Here is a 24,938-nt window from a genome sequence, read left to right as displayed (position 1 = left end):
ACTAGGGAATTATTTGATTCCAGCGGATTTGATTGCCTACTTGAGAACATTCCATCTTTCAGGCACAGGAGAAATCTCTTCTTTTTTTTATATATATTTCATTTATTTATTCATGAGAGACCCAGAGAGAGAGGCAGAGACATAGGGAGAAGCAGGCTCCCTGCAAGGAGCCCGATGAGGAACTCGATCCTGAGCCCCAGGATCACACCCTGAGCCGAAGGCAGACACTCAACCGCTGAGCCACTCAGGAGTCCCCAAAATCCCTTTTTTGAAAAAAAATATAGAAAAGTTCAGATACTTAAGGAAGAAAATAAGTTTTATATGACTCTATAAAGCTTACATATTTTAGGAGACTTTGGCAATGTCCAAAAAGATTTTTTTTTTTTTTTTGGTGTATGTTGTATCATTTTTCATTCCCCCTTGCTATCCAAAAAATGACTAGTGGCTTTATTCTCCTTTATTCTGTATATCTTACTTGAGAACAGGTGCCATTTTTTTTTTCTGACCTGCATTAAACAGGCCACTATGGGGAAGAGCTGTTCTTCTAAATTTACCCTGTAGAGCACTAGATCTTCCCCACCCAAAATAAATGTTCCTTTATTTTGAAATAGGAAAAGAAAATTTCTTTGAGTTAAGGAAAGTTATTTTGAAAAAGAAAGAAAGCCAAATTGCTATACAGAACTACCCAAAACTTTAGGAAAGATAAGATTTGCATAGGTCTTCTTGTTGGTCCCTTAGTTATAAGTCTCTGTTAATTTCAGGAATAGTCATTTCTAAACTCCTCCACCTATTCTATTCCTGTCACTGAGCTGGTTTTTAGCAAAAAGAGGAGGCAATGGAGTGTAGTGGAAGAAGAGGTAGCCTGGGAGTTAGAGGTTTGGGTACCAGTTTAATTCTCCTCATCGCGTTGAATTGCCTTGGGCAGTTGACTTACCTTTTCAGAAGAGTGGTTTGCTTACCTGCATGTGGGGTTAATAGTAACTTCCTGCCTGTTGTGAAGAATTGGTATGAAGATCAAAATGGAATAGGAGGTGGCAAAGCCCCCAAACTGAGGTTCTATGCATGCTTAAGGTATAACGTTATTTTTGTGATGGAGAACCTCTGCAAGCCATGTGTAGTCCCAGAGAGTGTCACACACTGAGTGAAAAATGAAACACGAAATGGTGACAGGGCTGTCTGGTGCTAAAGGATGTCTAAGGTATCCACCCTGGCTGTCAATCGGATAAGGAACGAGGAAAAATAATGATAATATCTGAACTGTGTTTTCACCTAAAGGCAAATTTACAAAGCCATGAGACAAAGTTAGCTTGGCATGAATTTATATGCCCGAACTTGTACCCCATCTGCCATGGTGTCACTGGCATAGAGTAGGTTTAAAAGAAGATGGATTGCTACACACACCTCCATAGCAATTTCATTTTATTATTTCCCATTTAGCATGCCCACCAGCTTTCCCTCACAGTCTGTTGGCCAAACACACAAACAGAATCTGTCTTCATGTTGTAAGTTTTATAATCCTACTTTAAAAAAAAATTCTTTTTTTGGGAAAGTTTATTTTGAAAATATCAGATAGAAACAAAAATTTCACAATGTTGAAAGCATTATGTGTCATATTTATAAACATAATGTCAGTATTAACTCTTAAGGCTCGCTACAGGAAAACATTAAAGTCTGAGTATAAACTTTATCAGAGCCCTCCCCACCTGTTCATATGCAAGTATTAGGTTAGGCTATCGAGGAATGCAGGTGTCCTACTTAATCTCTTTGTAGGAGGCAATTGAAAAATAGCTGCCATATCTAAAAATCAAATTGGGGAGTCATAAGAATTCTACCCACTGGTCAGAATTTTGATACCTAATATTTATGTGGAAACAAATTGATTTTGTCCTCATGAGATTACTCAGTTAAGCATGCAGCTGAGTCTCCCATTGTCCTGGGCATCTGTGTTAGTTTGCATGGACTCCTGCTAACATTTATCACCCTTACTTTCCTCCACTGGCTGAAATACTCTAAAACATTCCTGTGTTTGGTAGTAGTGGAACTATCCCAATTGGCCACTGGCCACTTGGAGTCTATAGCATATAGACCAGGGCATGGTAGGTGAAAATCATCATTGTTTCAGGGGCCCCAACACCAGTCATTGTTGTACCATAAAATCAATGCTCTCTTTTCTGGTTTTGACCATGGCGATGCTTGGCACTGATTACCAAGAACTCAAAACTGTGAGGAGGCTCTCTCTCACCCAGACAGGGCTCTGTACGGTTAAATTCAGTTGTCTCCGTGGTTTTTTTGTGAAATTGGAAGTCTTTCTAGCAAAAGCAATAATGTGGAAGCCTGATGTATGATCAGGAATACTTGTGGCTGGCGAGGAGCTAAGAGATGGTAGCAGCAGACCAGAAAGACTCTACTCCTAGGAGTCCTTGAGTGGTGGACCAAGGACTGCATAGAGTGAGACATCTGAAAACTAGTTAATGCAGATAGGGATTAACAGATTTACCAGTATAGAGCATTAGGAGTCCTTAAAGTCAGCTTGGTACTGTTCTATGGCCACAAACAGTAAGTGCCTGCCTTTCTGTGATGACAACAGGATGCCAGAAGAGAAGAGTCTGGAGAAATAGTGTAAAATGTCTACAGTGTGAAGTGCACCTATGCAGGCAACATGAATTATATCCTTTTTTTTTTTTTTTTTTTTTTTTATGGAGCAACATAGAGAATGACAGAGTGGCCAGAGACAGAACCTTCTCCCTCTCCCTCTGCCTGCTGCTCTGCCTACCTGTGTTGTCTCTTTCTATCTGTGTCAAATAAATAAAATCTAAAAAAAAAAAAAAGAAAAAGAAAAAGAAAAAAATTCTCTTAATGAGTTGGATGGCTTCACTTCTATGTTCAAGAAAGGAGTCAGTAGAAGAAAAATTCCCCCAAATTAACTTCATTATTAGGTGGAGGGAATGAGAGACAAATATGACTGCTATACTCATAAAACCTTCACTGTGTCTTTATTATTCAAGGGACTATTTAGTGAGTGCAACACACCAATCCATTCATTCATCCAGTTATTCAGTGATTACTAAGTGAAAATGAGAATATATAGATGCTTAGCTCATGATCACTTTTCATGGAATTTATTAAACAATGGAAAGATTAGATATTCGCATAGAAAACTGGGACAAAATATGGTAATTGTCAGAAAGGAGGTTCAAAATGTTACAAACATCTGAATACTGCTGAGCCTCTGGCTTTGTTTAGAAGATGGAGGGAAGTACTGGCGTGATCAGAACACAGAGGAGAGACTGATACTTTGAGGATAGAAGGTGGCAGGGACACCAGGTAACAGGCGCTGTCATGAAAGGTATACAAGGAGAAAGGTAGACAAGAACTGGAAAGAAAAATTAAAACAGAGGGACAAATGTTTGAAGTATCAGCAAAGCTGAGTCATCAGTTCTTGGCAATAATTTAAATTGTGTGAGATACAGAATACAGTTTAAAAATGATTTTAAAATTCCAATTTGGGTAGCAGGCAGTTGAGAAATGTGATTGCTGTAGAACAAGGAGGTTTAGAAGTAGTTTCATAGTGCAGGGGAGAGATGATGGCTTGATTTTAGGCTGAGCTTGGAAAGCCAGGGTAAGCCTAAAGATACTGGTTTATGGGTATTTACTACAAAAGTAAAATGAGGTTGTTTTAGGACTAAACCTAAAGGTCCTTTAGTCCTAAAGGAACTAAAACATTTTAGTCCTCTAAAGGGACTAAACCTTTAGTCCTAAAGAAACTGCCAGGAAGACTAAGATATAGTGAAGTTAAGGGATAACTAATAAACCGTTGAGTATCTTCCCTGAAAAGAGTTTCTGAAATTGACCTTTTTTTTTTTTTTTTTTTTCAAGAGACCTATGAAGGATACAGATCTTGTATTTCAGTATTGAACATTTGGTGTCCTCTGATTTTAGATGTGGTTTTGGATGGTGCTTGTTCAATCCCATGTGTGATTTGTTATAAAAGTTTCCACTTGTTTACTCTTCAGCCTAGATATATTAGGTATTAATGACTCCCCATGCTTTTACTTTGAGTAATTTAACAAAATTTAAGTAGTGAGAGGAAATAGTGGCTTCAGCTTTCTCCCTAGAAAAAAACATAAAGCAAATAAATGAGTGTTCCCTGGGGATTAAAGATGATTTTTCTTCAAACAGGGCACACCTATTAAAAAAAAAAAAAAAGAGGTCTAGATTTAATTTGTCTCCCAAGGAAAAGCCTATATTAAGGTATATGGTCAAGATCTGACCTGTGGATGTTTATTTGTGGATGTGCAACATAAGATTAAAATTAAAAATAATGATACAAATTTGGAGGCAGAATTCAGTTGTTCCCTGGGGTAAAGGAAAGCACTTTTTCTGCAGAATAACTCTCAGAAATTAGCCCAGTCTGATTGCAGTTTTTCTACCAGCCTGTCAATAACAAACATTGAAAATTAGACTTGTGTCCCAATTTGCTGTCCAAGGTCCAATCCTGCCAAAGCAAAGCTTCCAGGATCGTACTTTCTCCAGTTCAGCCAGTAGGAAAGAAAAGCAGAGAGTATTATTTCAGCTTTTTTCCCCCCAAATGCCACTTATAAGAGATTGTGAGAGCTTTCTTAAGTTTCCCAAGAGTTTTAGCCATCCAAATCTACAAAGCACTTACTCTTTTTAATGTATGCTCTTTTTAATTAAAATGAAAGTGAGATGTTTAAGAAGCACCAAAAAAAAAAAAATACATATGAATAAACAGGAAAGCTGAGTCAAAGAGCTAATTATACCTTGACACTTGCATTCTGCTGCTGTAAGGCAGAACTGGGAGTCCTTGCTCTAATTGCCTTATGCTCTCTCTTTTAACAAAAGAGGAAAAGTCTTACACCAGTTCATTTACCTGCTTTTGGTTGATGGCTTCCAAGCTGCACATTCCAGCCTCAGCATCTCTTCCCTAAGACCCTGATTCATAGCATCTGATCCCTATGGATCACTCCTGCCCAAATCCACATGTTTAGTCTTGAATGCAGTTCCCTATCTTCTGTCCAAATTATCGCTGCTTCAAATTCTGTTGTCTCCTAGCCTGCATGATTTACATTTTTGGATTCCTTATTGTCTTTTTTTTAACAATAGTCATAAATTCTATTGTGTTTCTCAATAGACTTTGACTTTACTTATCCAACATCATTTATCATGGCCCCTTTTGGAAACTCCTGCCTGCTGGCCAAGTCTGGCATTTTACACTTTTTTGAATGCTGTGTTTATTTTATCTGTGCTTTTCTCTAGGCCTGGCACTACATTTATGCTATTAGAGAGTAGAGTACCCTATACTTTATTCTGGTCTAAACACTTCCATGATGCTCCATGTTACAACCAAAGTCCATACAATCCTTCTATTTTTCTGATTTTATAAGGCACATTTAGCTTGAATCTTTGGATTCAAGAGAATCAAATATCGGGCTTCATAGAATTCTTGTGTTTCCTAATCTGTTTATATCAAATTAAAAGATACTTATCAAGTCATTGTCCTCTTTTTGTTAGCAAGTTCAGCACTTTTGGGTCTGTAACTAAATATGTCAAAGGAGCCTCTTGAACTTCTAGCGCAGCTCAAGGCATACGTCAAGCATACAAATGACTGTAAACTAAATAAAATAAAATAAAATAAGACATAAGTTTGACATTTTGTCATTGTATTTATACCAGAAACATGGAAACAACCTAGAGTTCTCATTCTTCTGTATCTCTCACTATAATCAACATAGAATGAAGTACACTGTAGATGTGCAGTCTTTACCAAACATACCAACACAGTCACACACAGTAGCCATTGTGTGTTGAGTGGATGCTCAATACCCACCACTTCCTTACCTTTTCTGAAATCCTCACAACCTTGAGAGGTAGGCATTTCACATATGAAGAACCCATTTCACATATGAAGAATCTGACTTTTTAAAAGATTTTGTCTATTTATTCATGAAAGATACAGAGAGAGAGGCAGAGACACAGGCAGAGGGAAAGGCGGGCTCCCCGGGGAGAGCCCGATGTGGGACTTGAGCCTGGGACTCCGGGATCATCCCATGAGTCAAAGGCCGATACTCAACCCCTGAGCCACCTGGCTGTTCCAGAAGAATCTGGCTCTTGAAGAAGTTATATAACTTAATGAATCTGCACTAAGATAACAAGTTAAGTGGCAGAGCCAAGGCTTATAGCCAAATACAAGGAAAAAGCCTATGTGCTAGTTCCTACTCATTACTGCACAACTACTGGAGTGTGGACCTGTGTTGTCACCTCAGATCAGTCCACAAGTAACACCCTGGAGAGAGAGAGAGAGAGAGAATAAAATATATTTATATATTTTTTACTAGTGCTAAAAATGAGGGTATATTGAGATTTTTTAAGGAAATAATTTCCAAATGTTCGAGATTGTCTGGGTTTATGCATGTTCTCAGCATCTTCTGCTAAAAGTGCCCCAGTTCCTTCATTGCCTTGTCAATTGCATACATGGCCTACTTAAAGGATATGAGTAAAAATCAACCCTTTATCAGCTTGAAGAATGGGTAACAGGCTGGCTTCAAGTCTGTAGGAACCTGTCCCTTATTAGATGTCCATCCTGGCTTTTGTTCATACACAGGGTCATTAAAAAGTGTATCCTGCTTCCCATGCCCAGGATTTTGCCTGCAAGATCCCATTAGTGCTAATGGGTCATTTTAACTTCCATCACCTTGAGGATCAAAAGGAGAAGCTGCATCTTTGATGAAGTGCTAATGCTACGTGGGGCTCAGGCCACTTAAGGGTTTCCTTTATTCTCTTCATAGGGCAACGCACCAGGGGACTTTAGACCACTATCTACTATATGAAGAGTTTATAAAGACAGTATTAAGTGGTGGTGCTAAGTGCAGCTTCAGTAATGAAGATGAGAATGCATTCCCTACTTATAAATCCAATCTCATCCACCTTAGTATATGATTGAGGCTTGTATCCTACACTACTTGAATCAATATGTTCTGCTCTTTAATAACACAAGGGAGAGATTACTACTTCTTTTCAGTAATCTCAAAAAAGTTGTTCAGGCACATATGTTTGCCAAGAGGAAAAAAATAGGATTGTGGCAGGAAGCGGGGAAAGGAAGTAAGTGCATTTTAGAATTAGCTCTCTCGCCATGTGTTGCCTTAGCATTCTTTCTCTCTTGATTCTTTTCTACTGTGACCTCAATCCATCAGGTGGCTGACAATGTGTATTGAGTGCGCACTGGGCTCATAGCCCATTATGAGGCACTGTGGGAGAAGGGGAAACAGAGAGATCCAGTCTGTCTCTTGCAGGAGATTGCAATTGGAAAGAGGAAGGATAGCTAGCAAATGCATAGTGTCCCATACATAATTTTTCGTGTAAGTTCTACCTCTGAAAAGCCCAAAGCAGTGCTGAGAATTCTTCATTTACCTCCCTTCTGTTTTCTAAACTCCATTCATTAGGCCTAGAGGAGAGCTGAAGTTTTCTAACGAATTTAGCTCAACAAATCAATGTAGGGAGTATCTCCTTGCATTGATATGTGGCATGTAACAGTGTAGATCTCTGCCCAGAATCTCAGATGTGCAAGAAAGGTATCTCTCTATTTTTCTATAACTCACCATGGTTTCCAGTTTGGGTTCTGATTCTTTGAGTTAGTGAAAATGTAATCTCAGGCAATTTTAGTTCCCTTATTTCCCTGAGATTGTGTCTAAATTATTTGGGGTAGGGGGACTTCACTGTATGAATCTTTTGGGAGATAAAGATTACATAGAAGCTGGTCTCGAATATTCTATATTCATAGCTCAGGTGCTCACTGAATTGCCAGCATCTTCATTCTCGTGTCCATGACCCATTAAGGTCATTCTTTTTCTGTTTATTTCTATGAAACTCTGGGAATTGTTGTGTTGCTCCCACACCACAGTTAGAATATGGGAAGTTCTGTGAGGCTGCCTAAGTTCCTAGCATGTCTAAATCTACTAGGCAGTCATCTTTTCTCAAGGATTTCACTGTTGCCTCTGGGTTCTCTTGAGGAAGTGCACACAAATCGATACCATTCTCTAAACTTATCTAAAGCTTTGACCTCCACCAGGGCTCAGCCCTTAAATTAGAGCACTATGTCCTCTTTTTGGTATTCTTCAATGACTATGTTCACATTTCTTTTCCTCCAGTTTTCTCTCCTGCCTGCCTACATGACAGTCAGGGAAGCTTTATTCTTCTCATGTAATTGCCTATATATTCTCTCTTTCACTCCTTTTAAGAGTCTTGGCTTTTAAGACTTACACGTAGAAAGATAACTTGCTATCTTTTGTTTCTGATTATTATCCTTTCTCTGAGATAACTAAAACACAATGATTTTAAATTTAAGTGAAAGGAAAGACCATGGAGATAAATGAAATATGGTAGAAAAAATAAGATTTTTCAAAAATAGTATCCCATTTCAGATGAAAACCATGCTAATTCTTTAATATTAAGAATATGGCAATAGTCAAAAGATGTTTTGTTTTATTTAAAATGAAGGGGAAGTAAATATATTCCATACAAATCCTACAGAATCAGTGACATCTAAATGTAATACTTAGAGCTTTAGTTAATATATCAAGGACCTAAGTCCTCAGCTTCTAGGGCGAGGTGACTTTAAGCAAGTCCAATTTACTCCTCAGTGCAATTCAGGACTGCTATATCTGTAGTTTGAGTTCAGCCTACTTACAATCTAGTTGGTTAGCTTATTACTGTTTCACAGATGCTGACAGAAGACACAAACTTTCTGGGTCAGAGACCAAGGACTTTATTACTCATGACTCAACAAACAGCATGAGCATTCACCTGGGTATCAGTTCTCCTTTATCCCAGGCCCCATGAAGACAACACAGAGGGACCCAGAACCACTAGGAATGTAGGAGTTTCATGTTGCATCAGGGAGAAGGCATCAGGTGGCATGAAAGTTAGGAGGGTTAATGTCATAGAGAAAATTCAACTGACAATAAAAAGTTGGAAAAGTAAATGGTTCAATTGAGTATGTTAGCAGAACTTTTAAATAGGAACATATTTTATGGAATGTTGGCGTCACCCTCCATATCTTCTTCATTGATTAAATGTTTATTAAAGTCAGTGAGTTATATCTTTTCAGTGTCCTATAAATATGGTTGATAATTTTGATAGGAAACAAAACATAGTCAAACATGGATTGCAATTTCTCTTTTTAAGTAGTGGCCCATAAAGTTGGGAAATTTCAAACCTAGAGGCATGAAATGACAAAGCAGAGCACAGTGTTCCATTAGAAACTACAATAAGGGACGCCTGGGTGGCTCAGTGGTTGATCGTCTGTCTTTGGCTCAGGATGTGATCCTGGAGTCCCGGGATCGAGTCCCACATCAGGCTCCCTGCATGGAGCCTGCTTCTCTCTCTACCTATGTCTCTTCCTCTCTCTGTGTATGTCTCTCATGAATAAATAAATAAAATCTTTAAAAAACAAACTGCAATAAAATTAGAAAAAAAATGATAACTTGTTAACAGATCCCTGGTATAACTTCACCTAAAAAAGAAATACCTGAAAAAAGATGTAATATTCAGATACATGCAGACTCTTACGCAAGTCAGTCGGTGAATTCAGTAGGTACAAGTAAGGATAATGGGCTTACACCTAGTAGTAAAGGTAATCGTGGACTCTAGAGAGGATTGGTTGAGCTTCTGATTAACTGAAAGATCCAGAGTTCTCTAAGCAGAAGGTTGACTTGAGTATCTCTTCATATTTTTACTGTGGTGGATAGTTTCTTTATTTTATCTCAATTCTCAGGAGAACCTATGGATGACATTTTATACTTTGTATTTTAGAAATGAGGTTTCTAATGATCAGAGAAACAAACAAACAACAAAAAAAAAGACGGTAAAAGTCACAGAGTTGATAAATAACCAAGCTCCAGTATCAGTGCAAGGATATGCAACTCCATGGCCCATATTCCTTCCACTTGGCTACACTATATTGAGCTTAATCAATTTTCTGTGAAAAATAGCTTCTAGAAATGTCTTTGAGTGCTAATATATTCCTCACACACTTCTATTATTTTATATTTTTAGGAAAATCTCTAATTATAAGTTGACTTTTTAAATTAATTTAATGAAATATGAACCAAACTATCTTCTTCGCGTCCTACTGTATGTTTAAAGGAATGATGAGTTACTTTTATAACCAAAACTTTGATCTTCCCACAGGTGACTTGTATATAGGAGGAGTGGCTAAAGAAACATACAAATCTTTGCCGAAACTTGTCCATGCCAAGGAGGGCTTTCAAGGCTGCCTGGCATCAGTTGATTTAAATGGACGACTTCCAGACCTCATCTCAGATGCTCTCTTCTGCAATGGACAGATTGAGAGAGGATGTGAAGGTACTAGATCTTTGTTATCAAACTCTAAGTAATTCTAATTGTACCCATAAATAAGAACAAATGTCTCTAGTCAGCAAAATTTATTTCTGCCAACTATTCAAACTCCCACATAGGGTTTAGAAATCCTTATTTTTTTCACTTTTCATGTTTCATCCCATAAATCTTAAATTTTCTGTAGGTTTGCAAACCTACACTAAGGCCTTCTGTAAGGTGGGGAGCTCTGTGTATGCATCTTGTTATTTTCTACTCCTTTATAGTCTGTAGTTCACCTAGCTAGTGTGTTCTGCAATGCTGGCTTTATAACATTAAATAGATAACCTATTTAAACAAAAAAAAAATGTATTTGCTACAGCAAATGTCAATAAACTTGAGACTGTTTTTTGTTTTTTTGTTTTTTCCAATCTACATTCAGCAAGATGTAACAGGAGAATAAAATTCAGATACCCATTGTCACATCACTATTTGGCTTGTATCCACCTGGCACAAGAGTTTCTTCTGTATATCATCAGTTTGTTTTAACAAAAATTGGTTTCTTCTATTATCCAAGACTTAATATTCTTTACTTGAGAAATGTGCTCAAGTATCTTTCTGTTCTTTTGTGCTCTCTATCAGACTAAGATCTGTAGGAGTACTTTTTGATTGCCACTTTCATTTTAGATAATTTTCATTTCAACACCTCAGATTATTTGAGCCAATTCTCCCTCCATAAATGTAATTTAATCACATTATCCTGAATTTTGGGGCTCTGGATGTGTTGCTGCTTCTCCTTTAATGTTGAAAACAGTTGGGCTATTTTGAAAATTTTAGATTCATAAGGAAATTTCATATGGGAGAGGCAAAGAAAGACATGTGAATTCCTTTCCCCCAGGAGATTATGAATCATCTCTTCTTGGCCAAAATAATGCCATTAGATTTAGCAATTACCTAAGTACGTGAAGGTTTTTTTTAAATATGAAAATACATTTTTTTTTTTATCTCTGCCATATATATTTCCCTGGAAAGACAGGTGAAATTCAAACTGTATTTTAATACTGCAGGAAGATAATGCTATTTAATAGAAGCCTTTGTTGAATTTTTTAATGTTATTGCTATATTTATTTTTTTATTTCAAATTTTGTTATAACACTTGTAAAACAGAGAAACTGTTTTCTCTGTTTCCTAAAGGAAACAAGATCATTAAGTGAATAATTCCTTCTACTGGGTGGATATAAGAATGTGGTTCACAACTTGGATTCTTAGAGGTGATCTAACCAGAGAGCATATATACATTAAAAAAAAAAAAAAAAGTGCTACAAACTCCTGAAGTATTTGTTTTTTTCAAAAAAGGCCTTTCTACAAGTTGCTTGGTAAATGACTTCTTACCTGCAAAGAGATGTTAGGAGCAGACAGAAACATTCACAGCTAAATACCTACAAGATGAAAAACCAAACACACACATTTGACCCTCCACCACGGGTACATACATGATGTGTGTGGGTGTATAGAAGGGAAAACTAATGAGGGGAAGCTGTACTGAGAAAAGATTATTTGTATAAATGTTACTTGGTTTTACTTTCTAACATAATTACTAAATAACTTAGGTAAGATGATTATATATCCTCTTGGGTAACAAACTACTATTTGAACATTTGAAATCATTCAGTAGAGAGGTGCTGAGTAGCTCAGTCGGTTAAGCGTCTGCCTTAGGCTCAGGTCGAATTCCGGGGTTCTGGGATCAAGCCTGACGTTGGGCTCCCTGCTCAGCTGAGAGCATGCTTCTCCCTCACCCTCTGCCCTTCCTCCTCTGCTCATGCTTGCACTCACTCTTTCTGTATCTCAAATAAATAAATAAAATCTTTAAAAAATCATTCAGTAGATTATGACGTTGTTTCCTACCTTAACTTATCTAGGATGCTTTAATATCTGAGTTTTAATAATCTTTATTCTTTTTTACCCTCCTTTTTCCTTTATTTTTAGAATATTACCCTGCCTCTCTGCCTTGACACTTCTCTGATGCTTTTATTCCAACATCAAGATTACCAATTTTTAATTTCTGAGTATTCCTGTTCTATTAGGAATAATCTCAGATATACCTGTCAGAGGTGTAATTGATGAGATACACATGTTTTTAGGATTAGTGATCAAACTCTAGATCCTTGATGAATTCTAAGGATAGTTGTCTCATGGAAATTTAAATCCAAATCACATTGGAATCACTTAACTTTCACATTAACACAAATAGTATGAATGTGACAATAACCAAATAATATCTTCTAAGCTTTTCCATCACTCTATCCAACAAGACCCACAAATCTCTCAGCCCCTTTCATGTAAAAAGTTTTTGGTCTTTCCTAATAAACACTTGCTTCCTGCCACTGTTAACTAATTGCATTGGGTAATAGTGGCTTTTATTTATATAACACGCTGACTAGGGGAGGAAACTTGCCTTGTCCAAATCCCTTCAGATGAATGTTTCCCAAACTTGAACCAGTACCAGAATCACCTGGAGAATTGTTAAAACCCAAATTACGGAACACTACCCCCAGGATTGCTGATTCAGCAGGACCCTAGGATTTACGTTTCTAACATGTTACTACAACGATGCTGATACTGTTGTTCCAAGGACCACACTTTGAAAATTACTGGTCGGGTGGCATTTTCCTGCTTGCATAAGAGAAAATAGATACTGATAATCCACCAATAATCAGGCTCAGTTAAGCTCAGTACTGAGTCAAGATAACTTTTGTACATAAAGTCAAAGGGGGAAAATTAATTCAGACACTAATGCATAGTCTTGTAGCATTCAGCACCATAACTATTATAATAAGCTACAGAAATAATTATTAAAGCTACCATTGATTTAGCACCAATGACAATAAGTTTACATACGGTTTTTCATTTATTCCTCAACACTCTGTAAATTAGGTAGTGCTGACTTTTTTTTAGATGAGTAAATTGAGCCTCAGAGATGTAAGGTGACCTTCTTAAGGTCACACAGCTAGTACGTGAATGATGGAAGCTTTGAACCCAAGTTTGCCGTACTTGAAAGTCCAGGCATCAAAACACTTTCCTCTCTTGCTTCTTTGGTTTCCAGAGATTTTAGTTTTACCTTCACTTCTTTTCTTTTTCAGACATATCCTTATACTTAACTACTTAATACAAATGTCCTTGTGGCTTGTTCCCAATTTTATTCAGTGATAAAATAAAAGGAACATTACATAACTAAAGGGAAAATAAATTCAGGGCTTTGTCTTGTGCAAATGCCTGTCAATGTTTAAATATTGTTCTAGAAGGTGAGTATTTTGAAAAATGTGTCTTGTCAGGCATAGGCATGAATTCTCTTGTAATACCTGAATATAAAAAGAGTGTTGTGATAATGAAAAAATAATAATAATAAAGCATGTCTTTATGCTCACATAAAGATTTGGCAGGTACTCTAAGTTGCTGCTCTACAATACGGGCACATTCGTGTTTTAGGGTTGTAGTTTTACCATTTCTAGAATTTAGCATTATGTTGAAACTGTATTTCTGATAATTTTTACAAAAATAAAAGTAAAAACCATTATCTGGCTCTTCATCAGTTCCTGTTCCTGCTCTTATCTTCTGCTGGGCAAGTAAGGGACCAGTGACATATTTATAAACAGCCCCAACCCTCCCACCCACCCCCACCCCCACTCCCTGCTCCTGAGCTTATCCCAGGGGAGAATGTGCTAAGGAGTGTTGCTTTAAGAGTTGTTTGTTGCCCTGTCTGTTTTGTTTTTAACAAACTAATTATTTTCAGTCTCTAATGCCATGGGATAAAGATCATTAGACCACTTACACCTCATAGATTGGAGAAATAACAAAAACTAAGCAATTTAGTGGTTCTTAGTTCTGTGATAAGATAGGTGAGAAAAACTGCTACATTCTTTCAGGGCTTCCAGGCCTGGGAGATTATTATTATTGATAACAACAACTATTATTATCATTACCATTAGTATACCTATCGTTGCTGTTACTATATAATTAGTTCTTATAATGTTATGGTTTCTAAATTTGTGAAAACTCAGAGGTTAGGCTAAATTCAATAACTCTCTAGGAGGGATAACTTTACTGAGAAAATTGTAATAGAAATACCATTGTAATGAGCATGTTTAAAAAGACATTTTACGAAAATGTCAATTTACACAAAGGCTAATTACAGGTAATTCTCATTTATTCACTAAAGCAGTTACCTCAAAGGCTCTCAGTGTTAATAGAATCTAATTGGGTTAGTATAATTTTTATATTTTCATAAAACCTATAAAATTGTGTTGACTAGGAACCATCTTTTGTGTTCTACCCTAAAGCTGTTTCGATGGAGTGCATCCCCTTTTTTACCTTCCCTAAGGTAGTCCTTATTAGTGAGATTCTATTGTAATAAATATTCACAGGGCAGTTGAGAAGAGTTGAAGGGAATTACGAAGGTGGGGAAATTGCTGACATAACTCTGAAATCCTTAAGTGGTATATGCCCAGCCTGGTAAGAACAGACAAACACTCCACATTGAAACTTGTAGAGGGATTTTTTTTGTAAGTGGAATGATATTGTATGTAGTCTGCTTCTCCCATCCTTTACCTCTCTCATCCACCCCAAATGATATATATAGTACATTTTGATAGTTTGGTGTCACTCTGAAGTCCAACTGTTGGCAGTGAATGGCTGGCATTACAGTTTCAAGCCCTAATTGCAATTGCAAGATAAAAAAAGATGTAGAGGGAAAGAGAAATAGAAAGGGATAATTGGTCTGCTAATGACCATGGTCTACACTGTATCTGTACATGATAAATGGTGCCACATGCTCCAAATAAGCAATATGATCACTTTGGTAATGCATTCATATCTATCCAAGAGACGAAAAATACAAACGCTCTTTTAATTTCTTTCATTACATGTCATCAGCTCAATTAACCATTATATATATACATATATAGTAAAATTCTAATAAATTACTGCTTTCTCATTTTTGCTTCTCTTAAGATTTATGGCTGTTAGTATTAATTTGTTTGCTCTACATAGCATTTTTTCTCCCCCTTTATAGCAGCATGCTTTTTGAATCTGAACGTTCTGTGTTTGCCCCATTTTGGTATTGCTTACTAACATTTAATATATTTTGCTTTTTTTTTTAATTTTGCTGACAAAGTTGCATTGATGAAAGCTGACTTGCAAGGTAGATAGCCCTGTGTGTAAAAAACAAGACTGAAACCCCATAATACACAGTGGAAACCCCAAAATAACATTTTTTTTACATTTTTCAGTAACTGTTGTTTGGGTTCAGATTTGATTTTTCCCCTTCTTGAATGTTGTGCAAGAAACCTCATTTTATAGCATAGTTTGTATAAAGGCTTTCAGTCTTGAATATGTTTGTATAGTGATTGCCTCTAGTGCTTTGATCATCTTTTTTTTTCTTTTTTAGTTCTTTGTTTTTCAGTGTTCTAGTTATGATTCTTTAGAAATAGACTAGAATTCTTTTTACTCGTATGTTAAATGGGGGCATGTCATTTATACAAACTTTTTCATTTTATGTTTAACTGCATGAAATTGTTAAAGCATGTGATTTGATACTTGCCAACATACCTATCCAAAACACCCAACAATCATAACTTTATCCATAGTTTGTGCAGGGAAACTTCTAGGACATTTTTGCATAACTCTTTTCAGTTACTTTGCCAATCTTTATCTCAATTTCATGAAGCTATTATCTCCATTTCTCATGGTGTCTCTATTCATTGGTCAGAAGTTAAGGAGATCCATGCATTTTTCTAAAATTCAAATGGTGATAGAGAATTACTGATGATGGAATGAGATCACTTGCTACCATGATCATACTAGAAGCTATGTGCTTGTTTTTACTATTTGTTGGTTTAGTTTACTATTATAATGTATTTTGTCCTATATTTGAAACTTCAGAAAGCCTTCGTATTACAGCTTCTCTGTTGCTAATTCAGGTGTGTGAACTAGAACTTTCAAAACTGGTTTGGTCATGTAATTTGAGGTGTTGGCAACTACTATATGTGACCTAACTCATGTATAAAGCACTTGTGGATGTTTTTTAAAGAACCCAAGTTTCTTTTGGATTATTTTTGCAGGACCCAGCACAACCTGCCAAGAGGACTCCTGTTCTAATCAAGGTGTGTGCTTGCAGCAATGGGATGGCTTCAGCTGTGACTGTAGTATGACCTCCTTCAGTGGGCCACTCTGCAATGACCGTAAGTACCTCTCTGAGTATGAACTCAGATAGTCATCATTGCTTCTAGTTACTGTGTGATGCCCAGAGTATGAAACTGGGAGTCTTTATATTATCTGTGAGTTAAGCTGTCATAATAAGGAGAAGCAGTTGTTTCTACAGAAAGGACATTTTTGAAATTCTAAAGTATTTATCAAGGATGCCATTAGCTAAATGCTGTGATGATGGGGGAGCCTTTGGTTTGTCACTGTTTACTATAATTTTTTAATTGCTAATGGTCACCTTGTTGAAAATATTTGTTCATTTCCTACAGATGACAATCCTCCCCTAGTTTCCAAAAGAGATTCCTTATTGCTTTATATTAATATTTAATTCCAGAAGATTATATGTTGAGGGCTGTAATTTTCGTGAAAGGTGACATGTTTCATTATGCTTCTCTTTCTATATCTTTTTAAACCCATATCTGCCTTTTGCTTTAAAACACAGTATGTTTAAACTTTGTTTTTCAAGTACCCCCTCATATATTCTAGCCAGTTGTGAATTTTTTTTCCTTTTGTCTCACAATGTAAGCATGACTCAGAAACAGAGCATTCACATTATATCATGGAGTATCTGCTAGTGCCTAATCTGTATGGTCACGGTGAGCATTTTAAGACTGAATTAACTGGTATATGGGATAAAGTCCTATTACTTAACTTTCAGATAGATCATGCTTTACGGCCCCTCATCAAAATACTAAAAGCATTTTCTTCAAAACAACAAATTGAGAAATTTTTTTTTTCTGACAAAGCTTCTTGCTTGTGAAACAGAGTGCATAATTTATATTATAAATGGGACAACATTTAAGAAAAAGCTCTAGGATGGAGGACACAATGATTGAAGTTTGGGGCTTTGGGACAAAGACTGGGCTTGAGTATGCATGTAAAGGAAGACTAGAATTTGTTCCCTTTGACCTTTGTCTATTTGAGATTCTATTTACACCAATACATATGTGTATGACAATGTTGAAGGTGAGGCCAAACTAAAATATCCCATTGAACTGAGTTCAACAATATGATTCAACTCACCAGCTATCTTCAGAATTTCTCTTCAAAATATTGAATACAGGAATAACAAACAATTATTACAAAATAAAACAGTACTTGGAAGAGACCTGTAAAGATCACACAACAATAGATAGGGAAATATCTTGTCTCCATCCTATCAATGACTTGAAGCATGAACATGTATTCACATCATCATACATTTGTACAAAAAATAACCCCAGTTGGGGTTCTATAAATAACCTTAAATGAAGGCTCAATAAATACTTTATGTACTTACATGCACCTAAAGCAAAGCAAATAAAAAAACCTTATATGTGCTTTTGATATATGTACATATGTATACATATATGTACATATATGAAATGTAACTTCCTGCCTTTGTTCCTGTCCCATAGAAAATGGCATAAATTTATTTTCAAGGACAACCTGAAGAGTGATAATTTGTTATGATTTTATTATGGTAAATTTTTAATCCTGAATATGTTCCTGACAGATGTATGACTACATGTGGTAGCTGAGAGAGCTTTCATTGCATGAAAATGTTTTCCATTTGGCTCAAAATCTTTCTCTGAAACTTTGCTTAAACTGGTTTCCATGTTTTATAAAATAGTTGCCATTTGGTTGTGTCAGATTGTATATTCTCATAAACCAGTTATGTTTGAAGAATATAATTTTCTGTGTGTATTTGCTAGACATTTCCTAACGGAACATCAAGATCCTACCCTAAGTATCATGCCGTCTTCACATCATTTTTACAGAAAATTATTTGAATGCTGCTCTTGGGTGATAGTAGTGGTGATGATAATGATAAGGCTATTTGTTATTTTCCTGTAAATAAGGTAAATGTCATTCAATAAAGGTGTCTCCTGATATGCCTCGTGCACAAATCAGCATTAAAATTACTTTGGAGGGCTCTCAGAATACATACATTTTGATTAAATCATTACCTCTTAATGGGTTTTCTGGAAATGTGAAATGGTTTCTTGGTTTGTGCATGGAGTTTTGGAGGTGAGGATATGTAGGTAAAAATCAATATTTAAAAGCTAATCTTATTTTCTTATCAACTTTAATTTATAGAAAGTACAATAGTAACTGTAACCTTTGTTAACAGGTAAACTGAAGCATATTAAAAATTTTAAGAGTTTATTTGAGCAAAAATTGATTTAAATGGAACAGCATCCAATCTAGTAGATAGAAAGGAGCTCCAAAGAACTGTACAAAATGAAAGATTTATAGGCAGAAGGGAGAGGGAGAAGAAAGCTATACTGGCAAAAAAAAAAAAAAAAAAAAAAAAGGCAGGTTGGCTATTGAAAAATTACTTTCCTTTAGGAAATGTCAGGGGTCTGTGAGGCAGGTTACCTAACTATTGCTGATTAGGAGATTCCTGATTGTTTTATGGGAGAGCAGAAACTGTAATTAAATAAATTAAGTCTTGATTTGGGGACATGGGGCTTAGAATAATTGACTCCATTTTGGGCCTGTTGTCTTTCTTTTTCTTTTTCTTTTTTTTTTTTTTCAATACCTTGAAGACATGCTTATTGCCATATTTTCTTCAGTTGTTAGATTCATCAGATAAACATTATTTATGCATGTCTCAATTTTTCTGAATTGCACAAACAGAATTAATGTGATTCCTGGGATTTTAACAAACTCCTTTTCTGTATAGAGCTTGACTTTTTTCTTTTCTTTTTTTTTTTTTTTGAAATAAGGCCATTAGGACAGTTCTTTCCTTAATGAAATTTCCATCTGTAGCTTAGGTATTTATCTATAAGTTCTGTGACAGCAGTCTTCAACTGCATAGAAAACAAAACAAGCCAACAAAAACAAACAGGAAAATGGAAATAAAACTTTTTAAAAGGAGAAAGAACACACAGTATTGCAAATAAGACACATTCTCTCCCAAATAGACCTTCTGAATATCATCTCTCTGATAAATTTCACAGAGTGGGTTACAGTAACTAGAAAAATTTATTTATGTTAGCCTGGAGATATAATTAACAATGGGAAGATGGGAATACTTTTTTAACTTGTAAGTATAATCTTGGGTAAATCATACTAATTAATGAACTTAAAGAAATCTTTCAAAAAAGAAGCACTTATGCAAAATGATGCCAAAGGCTACTTTTAAAGAAAAGTGTTTGCGAAACCCTTATTTCCCTAGAAAATTGCCATGTAAATGACCTGCTCATTGAGAAAAGAAAAGAGGTAGAGTAGGGTAGTGGACTCTACTGGATTCTTCTGTACCAATAATATATTTTAGGTCCTGCGTATAATTTTTTGGCTTATTGTAGTCATTTTTGGTTAAGTTTCCCATTTCTTATCCCCTTCTCCCCCAATCCATCTTATGCCTCCTCACCAGTTGTGTTCTTTCTTCCTATTCTTCCTAGTTTAAATATCACCAGCTCTTCCTGATTCTCTTAAATAGAGGCAATATTCCTCCTCCATTGATTCTTACAGAACTTTGTTGATGCTATGTTATCATCCATCATAATTTAGGTTTGGTCTTATCTCCCTGTAAGACTATGGCTATATGCTTCCCCTAGGTAATGTGTTTTTCTTTCATAATCCCAGTGTTTTGCACATCATGATGCATATAATTGGTAATAATAGTAACTTACTAAATCCATACTGACTAGATGCATGAATCTTGCATAAGAGTTTCTAGTACATTCTCAGCAGTTAACAATACTCTCCAAATTCATCAATTTGGAGTTCATGAACCTCTGTGGTCTGACCCTAGCTTTCATTTTCATCCTTATCTGTTGCAGAACCTTGTCCATATGGCATGTTACTGCCAATTAACTTACTTATGGGTTTCTGAACAACATTATACTTTCCCAATTTCCTTACCATTGCTTATGCTAATTTATCCTCCTGAGGAATGCTCTCATTCCACCTGGGATAAATTCCTTTCACTATATCTGTTTGAAGAAATATAATTTCATTTTCAATCTCTACTTAACTGTTTCATCCCATGGAAACTTCTCTAGCCCTTGGAGCTGGGGCTTATCTTTCCCCTCTTCTGAAATCTTGGAGTAAAAGATTTTTTAACATATATTGTAGCTGTTTGTGAACTTTTTCTTGGATGTAACCATTACCTCATGCTTGCTATATGCCAGTTCTGTGCTAAGAGTTTACACATTCACTATATAAAAATCAACATATCACCTATTCATACTCGCACATACACACTTGCACACACATGCACACACACATTTCCCATCATCAAACCATTGTGCTATACAATAAACCCTTTTCTGCTTTCACCCTATGTTACAGAATACAATGCAACTATGTTAGCTAATTTAATGTCAGGGTGCAGAAGATGAATATGGCTATGATCACATGGAAAAAAGTGAACATAATAACATTGTCACATTACATTAGTACAGAATTGTTGTGTGCCGGATTATAGTTCAGCTTCAATGGTGTCTGTTACCATAAGGGAATAATACATCATAGTGCTGTTATTTTGGTGCTAGGAGGGTATGGTCCCTGCCATTAAAAGACTATTTTCAGAATTCTAAATCTGCCAGAAGAAAATCTTTCTCATAGGAATGTATTGTATCTTTTGTATGAGAATTAGAAATGTTCACTGAAACAAGATTTGACTGTGACTTGTTACCATGACATTTAAAAATATCTTCAGCTTTGTTTCTCACCTTTTTTTTGTTGTTTGACAAGAGAATCCAATATCCAGTATTTGAGCATCAGTATCAGAACTACTGGAAATGAATCATAACGCATATAAAAATAACTGGATCAAAGTCACATTATTTCTGTCCCATTTAGAGCTGCCAGTAGTATTAAGCTGTGAGCTGATTTGTTGCCAGTACCATTTAGGGATGAATAAAATTTAGCAATTAACTATGTCCACAACCAGATCCTCACTGTGAGTATGATGAATCTTATTAACCTTGAATCATTCAAGCATTTCTAAATGGCAGTCTCTAAGTTGTTTAAAGCAATTCAAAAGCAGTATTTACAGATAATGCCGTAGAAAAATTATCTATGGGGAAACAGGGTCAGATCTATCTTAGGTTAAACCATAAAGATTTTAAATATTGTTCATACTGATCAGAAAATGCAATAAAGACAGAAAGGAAAACATCATATATGATAGAGAAGTGTACTTTGTAATAGGAGTATTATCTTCTATTTAATATAAATTTATCTCTGTTCCTGTTGGTAATAGATACCATAAAAGTAAATACATAAAGGGAAGCATAGATCTTTTCATATTGCAATTAAACAGTTAAATGACAATTTTAAGCTTTATCTATGTAAGAAAATTCAAATGGTGTAGACCACTAAATGATGTAGACCACTGCTGTATTTGAGTTATCCCGATTAGTCCCCTAGTACTGTTCATTAGGTAAATGATCCATGACTCTGAATGGCTTTTTATTCTGTAAATGGTGCCAGTTTGACCCCAGAAGTCAAGAAGGAAAGCCCAGTTGAATCCTCCCTCCCCCGCAAGTTCTCTCTATTTTTTCTGGCTCACTTAATATTCTAACTGTGTGGACCTTCATTTGGCTCTTATGTTATTGCTCGTCATTGCAGGGCTTATATAAATATAGAGGTGGCCTTTGATACTTGCATTACTGGGGTAATGCTGTCGTATCCCACCAGAGCCCAACTAGACCAGGGCTTTATTAAGAGAAGTTTCTGCCAGTCACCTTGGTTCACCATCATTAAGGGATTACAATGGTTTCAGTTCTCACTAGATGGTATTTCAAAGAGTTCTATGACCTGAGTCTGTGTCCGAATAATTTTTCTTTCTCTGTGAGTATATTGTGCTCAGGTTTCTCACTCTGCTTTCCAGCTATGACAACCTAGCAGGTGTAGGGGTCAGGTTAGAGTAGAGGGACCATCTGGATCTAAGGTATGAGTTTTTGAAACTTGGATCCTTTAGATTTACTTTTTAAGATGGGTTTTACCTCACCAGAACTGATGCAAAGAAAGCCCTTGTGAACAAAAAGATTAATCATGGTGAATTATCGGAATCCTGTTTAATACCAAATAAATATCCATGATAAATAATATAGCATACATTTATTAATCAAGAAGACATGGGAAGGGAGTAAATGTTAAATAGTTCTCCAACTTTATAGAATCAGATTATCATGGGTATGTCTTTATTTTCTCTATTTTTTTCTTTCTCCAAGTTTTTATTTAAATTCCAGTTAGTTAACGTACATTGTAATATTAGTTCCAGGTGTAGAATTTAGTGATTCATCACTTACATACAATACCCAGTGCTCATCACAAAAGCCCTCCTTAATCCTCATCACCCATTTAACTGATCTCCCCCATCCAACTCCCCTTCAGTAATCCTTAGTTTGTTCTCCATTAAGAGTCTATTACTTGGTTTGCTCTCTTTCTCCCCTCCTCATATTCATTTTGTTTCTTAAATTCCACACATAAGTGAAATCAAATGGTATTTGTCTTTCTCTGACTGATTTCAGTTAGCATAATACTCTCTAGCTCCATCCACATCACTGCAAATGGCAAGATTTCACTCTTTTTATGGCTAAGTAACATTTCATCATATATATATATATATATATGTATATGTCCAAATGTATATGTCCAATACATATACATATATCATATATATATATATATATATATATATATATATATATATATATATGATTGGACATTTGGACTCTTTCCATAAGTTGGCTGTTGTTGATAATGCTATAAACTTCAGAGTGCACGTGTCCCTTTGAATTAGTATTTTTGTACCCTTTGGGTAGATACCTAGTAGTGCAATTGCTCCATCATATGGTAGTTCTATGTTTAACTTTTTTTGAGGAACCTCCATACTGTTTTCCAGAGTGGCTGCACCAGTTTGCATTCCCACCAACAGTGTGAGAGGTTTCTTTCTCCTCCATATCCTTGCCAGCACCTGTTGTTTTTTGTGTTGTTGATTTTAGCCATTCTGACAGGTGTGAGCTGATATCTCATCATGGTTTTGATTTGTATTTCCCTGACAATGAGTGATGTTGAACATCTTTTCATGTATCTGTTAGCTATTTGGGTGTTTCTTTGGAAAAATGTCTATTCCTGTCTTCTGTCCATTTTTAAGGGGTTGAGTTTGATACGTTCTTTTTATATATTTTGGATGCTAACCCTTTATTAGATATGTAATTTGAAAATATCTTCTCCCATTCCATAGGTTACCTTGTAGTTATGTTTCCTTCATTGTGTAGAAGCTTTTTATCTTGATGAAGTCCCAATAGATTATTTTTGCTTTTGTTTCCTTTGCCTCAGGAGGCATATCTAGTAAGAAGTTGCTACGGCCGATGTCAAAGGTTACTGCCTGTGTTCTCTAGGATTTTGATGATTTCCTATCTCCCATTTAGGTCTTTCATCCATTTTGAATTTATTTTTGTGTATGGTGTAAGAAAATGGTTCAGCTCTTTCTTTTGCATATTGTTTCCAGTTTTCCCAACACCATTTGTTGAAGAGATTATCATGGGTATGTTTCTAAAGAAAGTGTATAAGATCAAAAGTAGTTTAGATTTTGTGAAATAGATATTTTACAAGAATATATTTGTGATTGAATGTCGAAGGAAGTGCTTAGATTGGCAAGTTATTTATATACTTTGTTACTGTGGATATAACTAACTAGTGCATACGAAGGATTACAAAATATTTTAATGTTTAATATAGATCACACCAACATATTTTAATGCTAATGATATAATTAACAGGTACTACATGCATATGTTTATATTTTATAAACTCTACATTTTCAGAGTTCAAAAAATCTTTCAATTTACAAGTGAGGATTTTGAGACATGATCAGTTAAATAATTTCTTTGGGCTAACATGGCTAATAATTTACACAAAAAGATATGAATGTAGGTCTAACTTCAAGCACATATTCTTTTGTACCACGATTCCTTTCAAGAAGGAATAGATTCAGTATAGATATTGTTGAAATTCCCCCAGATACATAGAAGTTAGTAATGGCTGATAGTTAACATTGCAGATTATTTTTTTATTCTCATCTCTCTCTTAATTCTTATATTTAATTTTAAGCATTGGGACGCCTGGGTGGCTCAGTGGTTGAGCATCTGCCATTGGCCCAGGGCATGATCCTCAAGTCCTGAGATCAAGTCCCACATCGGGCTCCCTGCATGGAGCCTGTTTCTCTCTCTGCCTGTGTCTCTGCCTCTCTCTCTCTCTGTGTCTCTGCCTCTCTCTCTCTGTGTCTCTCATGAATAAATAAATAAATAAATAAATAAATAAATAAATAAATCTTAAAAAAAATAACTTTAAGCACTATGTTGCATGAAACATGCTCCTCCCCTCAA

General features: G+C 35.8%; 1 protein-coding gene across 24 annotated transcripts in view; it reads left to right on the top strand.

Moving 5' to 3' along the window:
* The window catches only part of NRXN1 (neurexin 1), a 1,115,374-nt gene that overhangs the window by 555,357 nt on the left and 535,079 nt on the right, over positions 1–24,938 (top strand). For 14 of the 24 annotated variants that reach the window (XM_072768325.1, XM_072768327.1, XM_072768324.1 and 11 more), the window contains 2 exons: positions 10,207–10,380; positions 16,467–16,586. In XM_072768325.1, coding sequence (XP_072624426.1) covers positions 10,207–10,380; positions 16,467–16,586 — 294 coding nt within the window. Of the gene's footprint in view, positions 1–10,206; positions 10,381–15,520; positions 15,548–16,466; positions 16,587–24,938 lie in introns of all 24 variants that reach the window. The other 10 variants (XM_072768323.1, XM_072768320.1, XM_072768315.1 and 7 more) reach the window with 1 other exon arrangement.

This window comes from Canis lupus, chromosome 11 (assembly GCF_048164855.1).
Source record: "Canis lupus baileyi chromosome 11, mCanLup2.hap1, whole genome shotgun sequence".
NCBI classification, from domain to species: domain Eukaryota; kingdom Metazoa; phylum Chordata; class Mammalia; order Carnivora; family Canidae; genus Canis; species Canis lupus.
Note: the sequence above shows the minus strand (reverse complement) of the source record. Positions and strands in the feature narration are given on the sequence as shown.